This window comes from Sciurus vulgaris, assembly GCF_902686455.1.
Source record: "Sciurus vulgaris genome assembly, chromosome: 5".
In the NCBI taxonomy this organism is placed as follows: Eukaryota; Metazoa; Chordata; class Mammalia; order Rodentia; family Sciuridae; genus Sciurus; species Sciurus vulgaris.
The window spans coordinates 119,121,088-119,136,917 of NC_136465.1; the positions used below are offsets into that span (position 1 = coordinate 119,121,088).

At 37.2% G+C, this 15,830-nt stretch overlaps 1 protein-coding gene across 4 annotated transcripts in view; it reads left to right on the plus strand.

Annotated features, from left to right (window-relative positions):
* Window positions 1-221: 221 nt before the first annotated feature.
* Window positions 222-15,830, plus strand: part of RBMS2 (RNA binding motif single stranded interacting protein 2) — a 54,392-nt gene continuing 38,783 nt past the window's right edge. For 2 of the 4 annotated variants that reach the window (XR_013764317.1, XM_079143245.1), the window contains exon 1: window positions 1,775-2,170. Coding sequence is in view for 2 of the 4 variants with exons in the window: in XM_079143245.1 (XP_078999371.1) it covers window positions 2,105-2,170 (66 nt within the window). In the remaining 2 variants the exon portion in view is untranslated. Of the gene's footprint in view, window positions 740-1,774; window positions 2,171-15,830 lie in introns of those variants that run through there. The other 2 variants (XM_079143244.1, XM_079143243.1) reach the window with 2 other exon arrangements.

Consider the following 15,830-nt stretch of genomic DNA (forward strand, 5'->3'; position numbering starts at 1 on the left):
GGGCAGAAAAAGGGCTTTTCTGAAAAATATGGCATCACTGAGAGATGCTGTTATTTATTTATTTGCTGTAATTGGCTCCTGTTTCCAATCTCAGTTGCAATTCCCACATTGAAGCTGTTCCCACCCTTCCTGTGTCCCTTGAGCTGAGCAGGCACTTCCTGTCCTATTGGAAATGAAAGTTAGAGACTGGGGGTGGATGTGTATGTGTGTATTTACTCTACAGAATGCTAGTACTGTCTGTTCCATTATTATAGCAAAAAAAGTGAGAGGAAAACCAGACTTAGAGACCAGAACTTCATTTTAGGGAAGGTTTGGGCTTTGTGTTTGTTGTGACAAAGCAGACCGGATCAACTGATGTCTGGAGAAACCTTGTGATGTAGCAGGGTGGCCTTATGAAGGGATTTGAAGGCTTTCATTCTAAGTCCTATTCCACTTGGATGGGGAGGGTTCTTGGGTATCACTGTTAAAGTTTTTGGTTTCCTAGAATTTTCTTTTCTTGTTAAGACTTCTCTGACAAGGGATTTCTTTGAAACTATTAGATTTAAATATTGTTAAAACTGTGTTAGGTTCTTGACTCTTTTAAGTTATGTCCCCCCCTCCAGGAAATTTTGTATTTTTCTTCTTTGAAGCACTGCTCTTTAAATAGTTATGTATATATTTATTTTTACAGCTCAAGAGAGGACTTGAACCAGACATCCCAACTCTGCAAACTTCAGCTTGGACATAAATTCCAGGTTTGGTGAGTTACTGTACTTGTTTCAGCTTCATGGATCTTAAAGATTTGGCAATAGTGGGATAGAGAATCAAATAAGATATAGTTCGGTCTGATAATACCTTTTTTTTTGTACCAGGGATTGAACCCAGGGACACTTAACCACTGAGCCACATCCCCAGCCCTTTTTTTTTTTTTTTTTTTTTTTTTTAAAGATATTGATAGACCTTTATTTTATTCATTTATTTATATGTGGTGCTGAGAATTGAACCCAGTGCCTCACACCTGCTAGGCAAGTGCTACCACTGAGCCACAACCCCAGACTCCCTAGCCCTTTTTATCTTTTTATTTTGAGACAGGATTTCGCTAATTTGCTTAGGATCTTGCTAAATTGCTGAGGCCAACTTTGAACTTTTGATCCTCCTGCCTCAGCCTCCCGAGCCCCTGGGATTACAGGTGTGTATCACTGGCCTGATAATGCCTTCTTAAGCATGAACTCCTTCCTGGAAGAATCTGAAATAGGAGTGCCAGAGTATCAGCAGGATGTAGGAGAAACAGAACTATCTAAGGATCTAAAATTCACTTTTTCCCATTTTTAATTTTCTCTGCTCTTTGGTATGTTCCTCTATTCTTTCTTATAGCCTTAAAGTTGGGAAAGCCCTGGGTTTATCTTACACACTCTACTTCAGTATATTTTCTCTCTCTCTCTCTCTCTTTTTTTTTTTTTTTTTTTGCTACCCAGGATTGAACCCTGGGGCACTTAACCACTGAACCACACCCCCAGCTCTTTTTTATATTTTTAGAGACAGAGGTCTCTCTAAACTGCTTAGGGACTAGCTAAGTTGCTAAGGCTGGTTTTGAACTTGCCATCCTCCTGCCTCAGCCTCCTGGGCTGCTGGAATATGTTTTCTTTATATATTCACCAAGGCAATATCTCAGTGGTTCCTTTAGCATCAAGCTTGAAAACTTCTTAGAGTTGAGATCTGAGGAAAAAGGAAAACTTTTTCTTGTCTTTTCATAAGAATCAGAACTTGTTCCTAGAGGAAAGGAGATGAATTCTAAAAGGGTTAGACCTAAGAATTCTTCTTTCTGACTTTTAACTACTGAACCTATGGAAAACAAAAAACTAACATCTTGGGCATTAGGACCCAGTGGAAGTGGCTCGTTAGACTCTGGGCTAACTTCTGTCAGTGACGTAGAAGCAGCCCTAACTCATTCTTACCCACAGCCCCCCCAGCTCTCTCTCCTGCTCCTTTTCTCCCCTTTCTCCTCCCCCTCCCTTCTCCTTCTCCCTCCCTCTTTTTTCCCTCCCTCTCTCCCTCTTTCACCCTCTTTCCCCCTCCCTTTCCTTCTCACTCTTCTTTTTCTCAGTTCCCTAACATTAAAGAGAAAATGCTGCTATCAGTGACTTCCAGGCCTGGGATTTCAACTTTTGGCTATAACAAGAACAACAAGAAGGTAGGGAAAGAGCTTTTTTGGAATTCAGCTACTTCCTTTTCTGGGGATCTGGGAGTGCCCTTGGCTTCAGCATTCTCCTTTAAGAGGGGAATGAGTTCCTTCCTCGGCTCAGTGCTCTTTTCCACTACTTCTTTTGGTGCTTTTTCTCACCTGGTTCTGGTGTTAAAAGAGTTTACTGTTCCTATTTATGAGGCCTGAGAAGGCAGAGGAATTAGAAACAACTCAAAATTCCAAGTTTGTATCCTTGTGAAATGAAGTTAGACTCCCTGATGATATACCTATCTCCACGAGGATAATATGTCATCTCAAAACTTGTCCCCTAGCCCACTCCCAACAAACTTATTTAACTTTTTGGTCAACAATGTCTATTGTCCTCCACCCTGCCTTCCTTTCTTTTATTTTTTATTTATGTATTTATATTGTGCTGGGGATCAAACCCAGGGCCTTCTTTGTGCATGCTAGGTAAGCGCTCTACCGCTGAGCTACATTCCCAGCCCCTCTACCTTCCTTCCTACCCAATATCACCAGATTGCTGAAATCACAGGTAGTGCAGTTTCACAGCTCATCAAGAACTGGGTGTGCTCTTCTAGACCCTGAGATCCTATCTCACCCAGCTTGTAAAGAAGGACTCTTGAGAGATGACATGCCTTGGGATTAAGGCAGAAAGCTCTGTGATTCTTTGGGTCTTGCTTATGATCTGACACTTGGAGCTCTGCAGATAGCCGGGCTTAGTAGGGATGCTTGGAGTCTTTATGATTAACCACGGCTGCCAGAGAGATGTACTATGATTGGGCATATGGGCAGTCTGGAAAAACGTAGAAAATCTTGCCCACATTGGCCAGTGAATGTCCTTGGGAATTTCTTGACTTTTCAGGGCACAGTATTGATTAAGAGGAACTTTATGGGACTGGAAATTTAACTCAGTGGTAGAATGGTTGAATAGCTTGCCTGAGGCCCTGAGTTTGATCTCTAGCACTGCCAAAAAAAAAAAAGGAAAATTTTTTTTTAGCAGGAAGATTCTATTTACTGTCTAGGTATTCTAACTGTTCTTTGAAGACAGTTAGTGATCTTTTGCTCATCTAATAGAATGTTGGAGGTTGGAAAGATCCTTGCTGCTTTCTTATGTGCCTGTAGAGATAGATCATTATAGGTAGGTTTAAATCTCCATTGTCTAATGAGGGCAATGGGTGATATTTTTTTGTGTGATACTAGGGATTTAACCCAGGGTTTCAGGCATGCTGGGTAAGTGCTATACTACTTAGCTACTTCCCCATCCTAGTGGGTGAATGTTTATACACCCAAACTTAATGTTAATTTATGGTTGTTAGTTTGTATAGTTTCATTCTGTTTATATCTTTAAGAATAAAAGGTTCAGGGCTCCGTTTTGACTCAGTGATAGAGCTCTTGCCTGACACATGTGAGGCACTGGGTTTGATCCTCAGCACCACGTAAAATATAAATAAATAAAGTTAAAAAAAAGTAAACAGATTAAAACTCACTTTAAAGAAAAAAGAACTATAGAGTTACTTTATATTAGTGAGGGGGAGTGAAGGGAGGGGAAGGTATGGGGGAAGGAATGATAGTAGAGTGAAACAGACATTATTACCTCTTGTACATGTATGACTGCATGACCAATGTAATCCTGCAATATGTATAATCAGAAAAATGAGAGATTATACACCATTTATATATGGTTTATCAAAATGTGTAAATGTATTGTGCTGTCATGTACAACTAATTAGAACAATAAAAAGAATGAAAGGTTCATACATATTTGTTGAATATGCATATACTGATAACCTCCTATTAAACGTTATACATTTTTATGTACTATACATATGTATTTGAGGGGAATATTTCATCTATCTTTTTATACATTTTAATGTATCATACATATGTATTTGAAAGGGGAGTATTTCATCTATCTCTTCAAATGCTATGGTACTGTTTTAAAGCTTCTTTCCAGGTTTTTTTCCCTCCACCTTTTCAAGTTACTCAGAACCCATTAAAATAAAGTAAAATGAATCTCCAAAATTAATTTTTTTCCTATTTCAGGTTTTCATGTATTTGAAGGTATTTAAAATCTCTCTCATCATCAGTTTTGCACTCCCTCTATTCCCTGGGAGTACGAGAAGCATTTAAGTAGCTTCTAAATCTAGTGTGGTATAGGGGATAAAAGGTATAGTCATAAATTTGGGTTCAAATTTCATATCTCTTCCTGATAACCTATAAGATTTGGGAAAAATTTCAGGAAACATTGGGACCAGTGGGTGGGGTAGGAGGGGAAGTAGATACATTGTTACTAATATATTTGTCAATCTTCGGGTTTTATGGGTCAATGTTATGAGACATCTAAAGATGATGTTTATGTACATCATTTTGTGTTTATATATATTATTCTTATGTGTATATATAAGATTGTAAATGTTGAGTGTATTTAAACTAATACTTTACCTTGTTCTTTGCTGTTGACATATAGGCTTAATGTGTTTCTTCGTTTTGGAACTAATGTTATGGATGCATTTTCATTTATTCATGTAATTTGTGCTGGTTTCTTTTTATAAACCTAACATTAAAATTTTAAAATAAATTAGATTTTTAGTGATAAATGTAAGATATACTTTTTTATTAAATTAAACATAAATGGATTTATAAAATAGACCTCCCTTTTTGTCCTATAGTTCCTTACTCAAATTCATTTCCTCAAGGAAAATAACTGGTAATAGTTTAGTGTATGTGTCCTTCCAGACTTTTTTTTTTGTACCAGGGATCGAACCCAGAGGCACTTTGCCACTGAGCTATATTCCCAGCCCTTTTTGATTTTTTTTATTTAGAGACAGGGTCTTACTGAGTTGCTTAGGGCCTCACTAAGTTGCTGAGTCTGGCCTTGAACCATGTGATCCTCTTGACTCAGCTTCCTGAGCCACTGAGATTTCAGGTGTGTGCCACTGCACCCAGCATCCAGACTTTTTAAAATGCTAAGACAGTTTTAATTTTGACAGTAATTAATTTGCTGTTTCTATTAAGATCTCAGTTTCTCAAGTGGAACAAATCTATGTAATAAAGTTGTTGGACCTGTTCCAAATGTTTGAAAAATGGAAATAGGGCTCAGGGTATATAGCTCAGTGGTAGAGCATGTGCTTGGCATGCAGGAGGCCCTGAGTTCAGTCCCCAACACTCATCCCTAAAAACAAACAAACAAACAAACAAAAAAACACCTAAAATAAAAAAGCAGTAAAATTATAGATCTCTGCTACTTTTTTTAAAGAGCAAGAATTTTTATACCATAATTTGCTGTTGTCTATAGTCATCACCTTTGGTTTTTAGAATAACAAATTACCAGGGATATTATCATTTTGAAAAGTTGCTATGTGTACCACCACTCTGTGACTTGCTTATATTAAAGTGTATTAATTTTATTTACTTGATTTTAAAAAGTAGGATTATTTAATTTTTCCCTTTCTTTTTTGGGGATTGAATATCAGGGTGCTTTATGACTCAGCTATACCCGCAGCCCTTTTTATTTTTACTTTTTCGTTTTGGGTAGGGTCCTGCTAAATTGCCCACACTGGTTTGAACTTCTGCCTCAGCCTCATGAGTTGCTGGGATTACAGGTGTGCGCCACCACACCCAGCAGGGTTATTTTATTTTGAAACATATTTATGTACTTCACTTACTGGGTAAGGTGTTTCCTAAGAAGCTCATGATAATCATATAATTCTTATTTTTTTTTGACTGGCGATAAATATAGGAATGTAGTCAACAAAAGCACAATGCCTAATATAGGCAATCTTTCTTGGGATATAGTGTTAAATTCCCATTAATTTCTTTGAAATTAAAATAGTTACAGAAAAGGGAAGTGTGGACTTCAAAAAGGTATTCTGGAAGATAATTTAATGTACTTTTAAAAACATCAACTTTAATGGTTTTCAGTTACTCTTTGTTAGTTAGAAAGAGGGCTGAAGCAAAAAGTTATTTTTAGGGTTTCGACACCATTTCTTCAGTGTTGGAGTGAGTTGCCTCAGTAGGGGGACTGGAGTATAGGTGAGGTTGAAGGAGGAAATATTTGGGACTAAAGGAATTTCATACTTGTACAGAGTCTAACCACACCTTCCCTGACATCATCTCCCTGGCATGTGTTATTATAATTTAACTCCTCATAGCATCAACAACCATTTCCTTTGGAAAAAAAGGAAAAGGGACTGTGTTTAATGTGGGATAATTTGCTTTCCCCCTGTATTTTGCACAAGTTTCAGTTTCTTCTTGATGTTAATACATTGAAGATCAATGTGGGACTAAGTGGAGATAGGACTGACTAGTGGGTGTTGCCAGATCCTTAGTCTTTGATAAGCTAAACTGAGGTGGTCAAAGGTGTTCACTCAGAAGAGAGAAGAGAGTGAGAAACAATGCTGTAATCATTTGTACTTATAAAGAGAGAATTTTCTGCAGGTATATTTACTACATTTTTGTCTAATTAAATTGAAGAGAACTGAGAATTAAGAACTTGTAGGTCTAGCATCTCTTGACTGGGACAGGTTTTTTTTTTTTTTTTTTTGACAAGGTCTCACTATGTTGCCCAGGCTGACCTCAAACTCCTGGGCTCAAGCAGACCTCCTGTCTGAGCCTCCTGAGTAGCTGAGACAACAGGTGCATGCTGCTGTGCCCGGCTTAGGGCAGCTATGAATCCTGTTATTAGTAACAAGTTAATTCATATGGTTGAAGCTTAGTGGTGATGTCTTAATATTGATCCCTTCTTTCTACTTTTAGTGTGCCACTCTAATTGGTACCCTCAATTTTGACAATTTTTACTACTGTAGTAAGTATTTGTAGAATGTCCTTGACTACTGTTTTTCTACCTTTTATACTTTGCCCCCAAATTAAAAAAAAAAAAATTTTTTTTTGGTAGTCCTGGGGATTAAACCCAGGGATGATCTACCACTGAGCCACATCTCCACTCCTTTTTATTTTGGGATAGTGTCTGGCTACATCGCTGGGATTATAGGCATGTGTCACTATGCCCAGCTGCCTCCAAGTAATTTTATACCTGCTGCCAGAACAATTTTCCAACAACCCAGCAATCTAGCCCAGATTATTTCTTGTATAAAATACTTTCATGGCTATGTATGACTGGTTGGAAAAAGCCTAAATCCCTAGCCCAATACCCACCTATCTTGTCTTTCCTTATTTTCTCCACCTTACTGCACCCTTCACCCCACTGATTCCATTACATTTACTCTGCTTGCCAGTTATGTTAACTGCAGTTATCTGGTAATGCCCTTAGATTGCTGGTTTGCATTTCTGAATCTGTAGGAAAATGTCCAATAAAATAGAAATTAATATGACAAGACAAGGTAAAAATATAGATTAGAATAAGATTAATTGGAATTAAAAGTTGAACATTCGGACCATAAAATTATATGATGGAAAATAAGGACTGAAAAATAGCCACTGATTTTGTTATTATGGAGATAGTTGATGATTTTGACAGGCAATTTCAGAGAGAAATAGGAAGCAAAAGTGAGATTAAAGTAGGTTGATAAATGAAAGAAGGTAAGAAAGTATAGATGGTTTGTATAAACTAATCTTTTTATATATATGTGTATATATATAGATATACATATATATATATAAAATATAGTAAATGGACACAATACCTTTATTTTATTTATTTCTTTTATGTGGTGCTAAAGATCTAACTCAGTGCCTCACACATGAAAGGCAAGTGGTCCATAACTGAGTCACAACCCCAGTCCCATGTATAAACTAATCTTTTATGGATTTCAATTAAGATGGAGAACAGAGTTGGGTGTCATAGTACATTCCTATAATCTTAGTGACAGGGAGGAAGCAGGAGGATTGCAAGTTCAAGCCAGCCTCAGCAATTTAGCAAGGTCCTAAGCAATTTATTGAGAACGGTCTCAAAATAAAAAATAAAAAGGAGTTGGGGAATGTGGCTCAGTGGTTGAGCGCCCCTGGGTTCAATCCCTGGTACCAAAAAAAAAAAAAAAAAAAAAAAAAAGGAAAAGAGGGAGAAAGAAAGAACCCAGCTAAAAAATAATCAAAGACCAGGCCTGGTGGCCTATTCATGTAATCCCAGCTACCTGGGAAGCTCAGGCAGGAGAACTGCAAGTTTGAGGCTAGATTTGGCAACTTAGAGAGTCCCTGTCTCAAAAATAAAAAATGAAAAGAACTGGGGTGTAAAAACATTATGCTAGTGGGACACTATGGTTCACACCTGTAATTCTAGGAACTTAGGAGGCTGAGGCAGAAGGATCACAAAGTTGAGGCCAGGCACAGCAATTTAGCAAGACCTTTATCTCAAAATAAAAAATAAATAAGGTTGTTGAATGTGAGCAGGCAAGTGCCCCTGGGTTCAATTCCCAGTACCAAAAAAAAAAATTAAAATAAAAATATGCTACTGAAAAGAGCCAGTCATAAAAGGGTGTATATCGTATGATTATTTTTATACTATTTCTGTTCAGAATAGACAGAAATCCATACAGACAAAAAGTAGATTAGTGGTTGCCCAGTGCTGATGGGGAGAAGGGATGGGAGAAATAGGAAATAACTGTAATGAGTATTGGGTTTCTTTTGGGGGTAATAAAAATCTTCTGAAATTGATTGTGGTTATGGTTGCACAACTCTGTGATTTAAGTTTTATTGAATTTATACTTTAAATGAGTGAATTGCATTATATGAATTATATCTTAGTAAAGTTGTAAATTTTTTTTTTTTTTTTTTTTTTTTGGTACTGGGACTGAACCCAGAGGCACTTAGCCACTGAGCCATATCCCCAGCCCTTTTCCATATTTTATTTAGAGACAGGGTCTCGATAAGCTGCTTAGGGCCTCCTGAGCTGCTGGGATTAAGCTGTGTGCCACTGTACCTGGCCTATTAAAGTTGTAATTTAAAAAAAGATAGGGAAACAGAAAATGATATAAAAGCTGAAAGAGGATGGAGGTATTGATATGAGATTTCGTTTTGTTTTGTTACTGAGGATGAAATCCAGGGCCTACCAGATGCTGGGTAAGTACTCAGCCTATGAGTGATATCTCTAGCCCTTTTTTGTTTTGGGACAGGGTCTTGACTAAATTGCCAAGGCTGACCTTGAACTTGTGATCCTCCTGCCTCAGCCCTCCTGAGTCCTTGGGATTACAGGCCTGCACCACTGCACTAGCCTGATACAGGTTTTTTTTTTAAAGGTGAGAGATGTAGAGAACCATGACTAGTTACTTGATACTTCCTCTCAATATATGTATACATGTATGTATGTGAGTGTAAGTTTATATGTATCTATAAATATACACATATTTATTTTCATGATTCTCTGATCTTTGAGACCTTGTTTAAAAGTTTAAAAAATAAGCCAGGTGCGGTGGCACATGCCTATAATTCCAGCAGCTCAGGAGGCTGAGGCAAGAAGATTGCAAGTTCAAAGCTAGCCTCAGCAATTTAGCAAGACCCTGTCTCAAAATAAAAAAAATAAAAATGACTCGTGATGTAACACAGTGATTAAGCACCCCTGGGTTCAATTCCTTGTACCAACAACACCAAAAAAGAGTCTAAAAAGTAAAATGGTTATGGCTTAGTGGTAAAGCGCTTGCCTAGCATGTGTGAGGCACTGGGTTTGATTTTCAGCACTGCATATAGATAAATGAATAAAATAAAGATTCATCAACAACCAAAAAAAAGGACTGGGGATTTAGCTCAGTGGCAAAGCACCCCAGGGTTCAATCTTCAGTATGACCAAAAAATTTAAAAATTCAGTCAAAACTGTCTTTTAAGACCTTAGTAATCCCTTCAAGTTCCCCTGAAATGTTCTAATCCCTCTAATTTCCAGTCCCAAAGAGGACTTGCTTTCTTAACCTCCATACTATTTGTACTTCTTTGTGGTATTTATATAATTTCGCATCGTGTTGGAATCATTTTGGTATCTTCATTACTGCAGTATAAGTTCTGTACAGGTACAGTGTTACTCAGTTATTACCCTCCAAAATACCTAAAATATTTTGCATCTTAAATCTATCTAGTAGAGACTAAAAAAATACATCCTAATAGATGTGATTAAGGTCACATAAGGCAATAAATCAAGGCTTAGTAAAGGAAGGAAGGTAGCATCATGTTCTGTTCAAATCCTGAAATAGGGGTTAGATAAATCTCAATTTAAATGAGACTTTTGTCACTTTATTAACTGTGTGACATAGTGCCAAGTTTCTTAGGTTCTCTGACCTTGAGTTCTTCATCTTAAAGTATTGGCATACTTTATTGTATTCTTTTAACAATTGATAGTATTTACTTATTTATTTATTTTATGTGATGCTAGGATCCAGTCCAGGGTCTTGTGCATGATAGGCAAGCACTGTACCACTGAGCAACATCCCAGTTCTGGTAATGTTTATAATCACATATAAGCATGTAAATTGACTGTTATTTCTCCAGTCAAACAAAATAAAACTTTTTTGTTGGTCGGGGTGGTGCTGATTATCCAATCCAGGGTTAGGCAAGAACTTCATCAGAACTTTTTCTTTTTGGTACCTGGAATTTAACCACTGAATCACATCTGCAGACTTTTTTTTTTTTTTTTTTTAACCTTTATTTTATTTTTATATAGTGCTGAGGATTGAACCCAGGGCCTCATACATGCTAGGTGAGCGCTCTAGTGCTGAGCCACAGCCCCAGCCCCAAACCTTTTATTTTTTATGTTGAGACAGGGTCTCACTGAGTTGCTCAGGGCCTTGCTATATTACTGAAGCTGACTTTGAGCTTGTGATTCTCCTGCCTCATCTTCCCAGTCACTGGGAGTGCAGGTGTGTGCCATCATGCCTGGCCCCAAATTTTTTCTTAATGTAACTTCTTCCAACTGCTGCCCCATTTCTCTTCTTTCCTTTATAGTAAAATATCTTGAAATAGTTCTTTATTAAAAATTGTACATATTATGTATATTTGCTGTCTCCAATTTATTTCATTCCATTCTTTTATTATCTTTAATGTTATTTAGTAGTAAAAAAGAGTATATATTTATAAGACATGAGAGAAATACCTGTGAACTCAAATTTCAACTAAAGTACTAGAATCATTGCCTATAAATTATACGAACTTAGAAGTTTCTCATCTTCTTATCCCGTCTCCCCCAAGAAGTAACCCCCATCCTAAATTTTGTATTCATCATCCTATTTATGTGCTTGGATGGTACTGGAGACTGAACCCAGGGCTTCGTACATGCTAGCCAAGTGTTCTACCCTTGTTCTACCTCCCTATTCCTTTTTTTTTGTTTTTGTTTACATTTTTATTTTATTTTGCTAAATTTCCCAGACTGGCCTTAAAATTTTCTGTGTTTGTGTGTGTGTGTGTGAGTGTGCGCGCATGCATGTATGTTGTACTGGGTATCGAACCCAAGGTCCCTCTTCTACTGAGCCACCTCAGCCCTTTTTATTTTATTTTGAGACAAGGTCTTACTAAGTTGCTGAGACTGGTTTCCGACTTGTGATTCTCTTGCTTCAGCCTCCCAAATCACTGGGATTACAGTTGTGAGCCACCACACTTGGCCAACAGACCCACATATAGGATAACTGACCCACTTCCTTGATAATGACATTAATCTGTTAGTGAGAGCCGAGCCTGCTTGACCAGAGCACCTCTGGTTAGACCCCACCTCACAACACTGTTACATCAGGGATTAAAGTTTCCTAATGGGTGTGAGGTGCTATCACATTGTAATTTTGTTTTGTGTTTTACTAATGATTAGTGATATTGAACAACTTTTCATGTGATCATTGACAATTTGTAGATATATTTGGAAAGATATGTCTATTTGAATTTTTTGTCCACTTTGTGTTATTTTGTTGAGTTCTAGTTTTCTAAGTATTCTGGATACTATCCCCTTTTCAGATACGTGATTTGCGAATATCTCCTGTAGGTGGTCTTTTCACTATGTCAATTGTATCCTTTGATATACAGTTTTTAATTTTATGCAGCCTAATTTCTCTCTTTTTATTTTTTCTTCCCTGTGCTTTTGGTGTCATATTCAAAAAATCATTGCCACATCCAATGTCATGAAGCTTTTTAATCCTATGTTTTCCTCTAAGAGTTTTATAATCTCAAGTCCTGCTTCTAGCTACCTTCCCGTTCCTCATTAACTTTGAGTTAATTTGTAAGCATGTGGTAAAGGTGCAACTACACTCTTTTGCATGTGGGTATCCAGTTTTCCCAATACCCCTTGTCAAAAGGATTGTCCTTTCCTTATTCAGGGGTTTTAGCACCCTTGTCAAAAGTCATTTAGGCCAGTCACGTGACTCACACCTATAATCCTAGCAGCTAGGAAGGCGAGGATCCTGAGCTCAAAACCAGCCTCAGCAATTTATGAAGGCCCTGAACAACTTTGTGAGACCCTGTCTCAAAATAAAACATAAAAAAGGGCTGGAGATGTGGCTTAGTGGTTAAGTGCCCCAGGGTTCAATCCCCAGTGCCCTCCCCCTAAAAAAAAAAAATCATTTCACCAATACTTTAGTCTCTGTACTGTATTCCATTGATGTCTTAAGACATTTTTCTGTTGTATAACAAAATACTTGAATCTGGTTAATTGTAAACAATAGAAGTAAATTGGCTCATATTTCTGGAGGCTGGGAATTCCAAGAGCCTGGTGCCACCATCTGCTTAGCATCCTTCTTAGGGCTTTCACTGCATCATATCACAGTGGAAGACATTGCATGATAAGAGGGAGCAAGCTTGGTAGCCTGGATCTCTCTTCCTCTTTGTATAAAGTTATTAATGCTGTCATGGAAGCCTCACCCTCAAGACCTCATCTAATCCTATTTATCTCCTGAAGGTCCAACTTCCAAATATCATTAAGATATGATGAGGATTTAATTCCCAATTCTTGGAACTTTGGGGGAGACATTCAAACCATCACGGTTGATCTGTATGTCTGCTTTATGCCAATACCACACTGATTTGATATTGTAGTTTTGAAATAAGTTCTAAAATCAAGAAGCCTGAGATTTCTGACTGTGTTCTTCCTTTTCAAGATTAGTTTGGCTATTTGGAGTCCCTTGAGATTCCAAATGAAATGAAAAAAAATTTTTTTTTTGTTGTAGGTAGACACAATCTATTTTTATGTGGTGCTGAGGATTGAACCCAGTGCCTCATGTTTGCTAGGTAAGCCTTGAGCACTGAGCTACAATTCTTAAATAAATTTTAAGATAGATTTTTCTTCTATAAAAAACATCATTGGATTTTGAAAGGGATTGCATTGGATTTTGAAAGGGATTGATTTTGGGTGGTATCAGTAGCTTAACATTAATTAGCCCAATCCAAGAACATGAAATGTCTTTCCATACATTTACATTGTCTTTAATTTCTTTTAGCACTGTTTTTCAGTTCTCAGAATACAAGTCTTTCACCTTCTTGGTTAACCTTATTCTTAAGTATTTAAAAAAATTTTTGTAGTTGTAGATGGACAGAATGCCTTTATTTTATGTTCATTTTTATGTAGTGCTAAGGATCGAACCCAGTGCCTTACACATGCGAGGCAAGTACTCTGCCACTGAGCTACAGCCCCAACTCCAACCTTGTTTTTAAGCATTTAATTCATTTTGATGCTATTCCTGAGCCTTGGTTTTATTTTATTTAATAAGCAAGTAGCATTTTTTTATTTTTATTTTTTTGAATGAATTGATTTTTTAAATAGAGTGCTCTGATTATCTTGGTGCTGTATATCTTAAGGACAAAAAGGATTTTAAAGATAAATTAAGCTTCATTCTATACTTTTGTTTTTAAATTACATGGATGCATAAAAAGATTTGAAGGTACTGGGGTTTGAACCCAGAGGCACTCTACCACTAAGCTGCAAGTAGCATTTTTACATGCCAGGTAATGTTGTGTAAGCCCTTTACAAAATTTAACTCATTAAAGTCTCCTAAAAACTAATCATGATAAGTATCATTTATCTCCATTTCACACATGGGAATGTTAAGGCCCAGGCAGGTAAGTGACTTGCTCAGGTCGTGTAGCTTGTAAGTAGAGCAGCTAATGTGTAAACACTGCCAGAGCATGGCTCCAGAGTTGTATTCACCACACTAGGCTGCCTTTCTATGTCCTTTCCACTCTACTCAAACTTTCTGACAAGTGTAAATTTCTCAGTGCATCTGAATAGATCAGAAAATCGGTGCTTTAATTCTTTATAAATTGGAGACATCTGTCCTGGAGTTTCCTGATCATGTGCTCTAATTTGGAGTGATTGCTTTTCTGCATAGTTGTTGCTGAGGATCTCCTTCACTTATCCTGGGAATTTTGCTATTTCTCTGGGTTGGATCTTGTTAGTCAAACCATCCTCTTTATTACTTAACTCTCTTGTTATGGTGGAACATCACAAAATGCAAGGGAAAGAATTTTTCTGATAACTGGAAAGTCTGAAGATCTTCATTCTACCCAACACTTAATGGAGAGTTGACTGGATATATAATTATTGATTGGAAATAAATTTTTTGCAGAATTTTGAAAATATTGCTCCAGTGTCCTCTAATTTTCAGTATTGCTGTTAAGTTAATGCCATTTCAATTCCTGATCCTTTGTTATAAACTTGCTTTTCCCCCTCTCCTGTATAACATTAGAAAGTTTTTTTGTTGTTTGTTTTTCTTGTACTGGGGACGGAGTTCAATGGTATCTTACCACTGAGCTATACCCTAAGCCCCTTTTATTTTTTTACTGATGGACTCCCTAAGTTGCTGAAGCTGACCTCAAACCTACAATCCTCCTGCTTTAACTTCTTGAGTTGCTGGGATTATAGGCATGTACCACTGTGCCCAGCTATCAATATTTTTTTTTAAATCTTTTTTTTTTTTTTTTTTAGTTGTCAATGGACATTTGTTTTTTTTGTTTTTTTTTTAGTTATACGTGGTGCTGAGAATCAAACCCAGTACCTCACACATGCTAGGCAAGTACTCTACTACTAAGCTACAACTTTAGCCCTATGAATATTTTTGATATCTGCTATCAGAGTTTTTTTTCTCCAAGAGTCCTCTTTTTTTTTCTTCCCTCTGTACATTTTTGTTGGATTTTGTTTTTACTTCATAGATGCAATTATTTTTGTTTAGATCTCCTGAGATTATTTATTATGGTTATTATTATCATGTTTCTTTCCCTGTATTATTTCTTTTTCTTTTGAGTGTCTTTTTTGGCTTTCTGTTTGTTTGTTTGTTTGTTTGTTTGTTTTGGTCTCTGACTTCAGAGGTTTTCTTATTATGTTTCATGATTTGGGGCTGCTTGTTTAAGTGGAAAGCATTCAAAGACCAGAGGGAAGCCCCTGTGGGCAACAGGAAGATCTTAACCGTAGCAGGCTTGTAGAGGAGTCAAGCTTTGTGTGCACAGGAGAAACCCTGAACCTTGTCAGTTATAGGGCATTTCTGTTGGGCTGGTTAGTTTCCCAGAGAGAAATATTACGTTCTTGCCAGGTATGATGGCCTACACCTATAATGCCAGCAACTCTGGAGTCTGAGGTAGGAGGATCGCAAGTTTGAGACCAGTCTCAGCAATTTAGTGAGGCCCTAAGCAATTTAGTGAGATCTTGTCTCAAAGTAAAAAAATAAAATAAAATAAAGGACTGGGGATGTAGCTCAGTGGTTAAGCACTGCTGGATTCAATCCCCAGTACCAAAAAAAAAAAA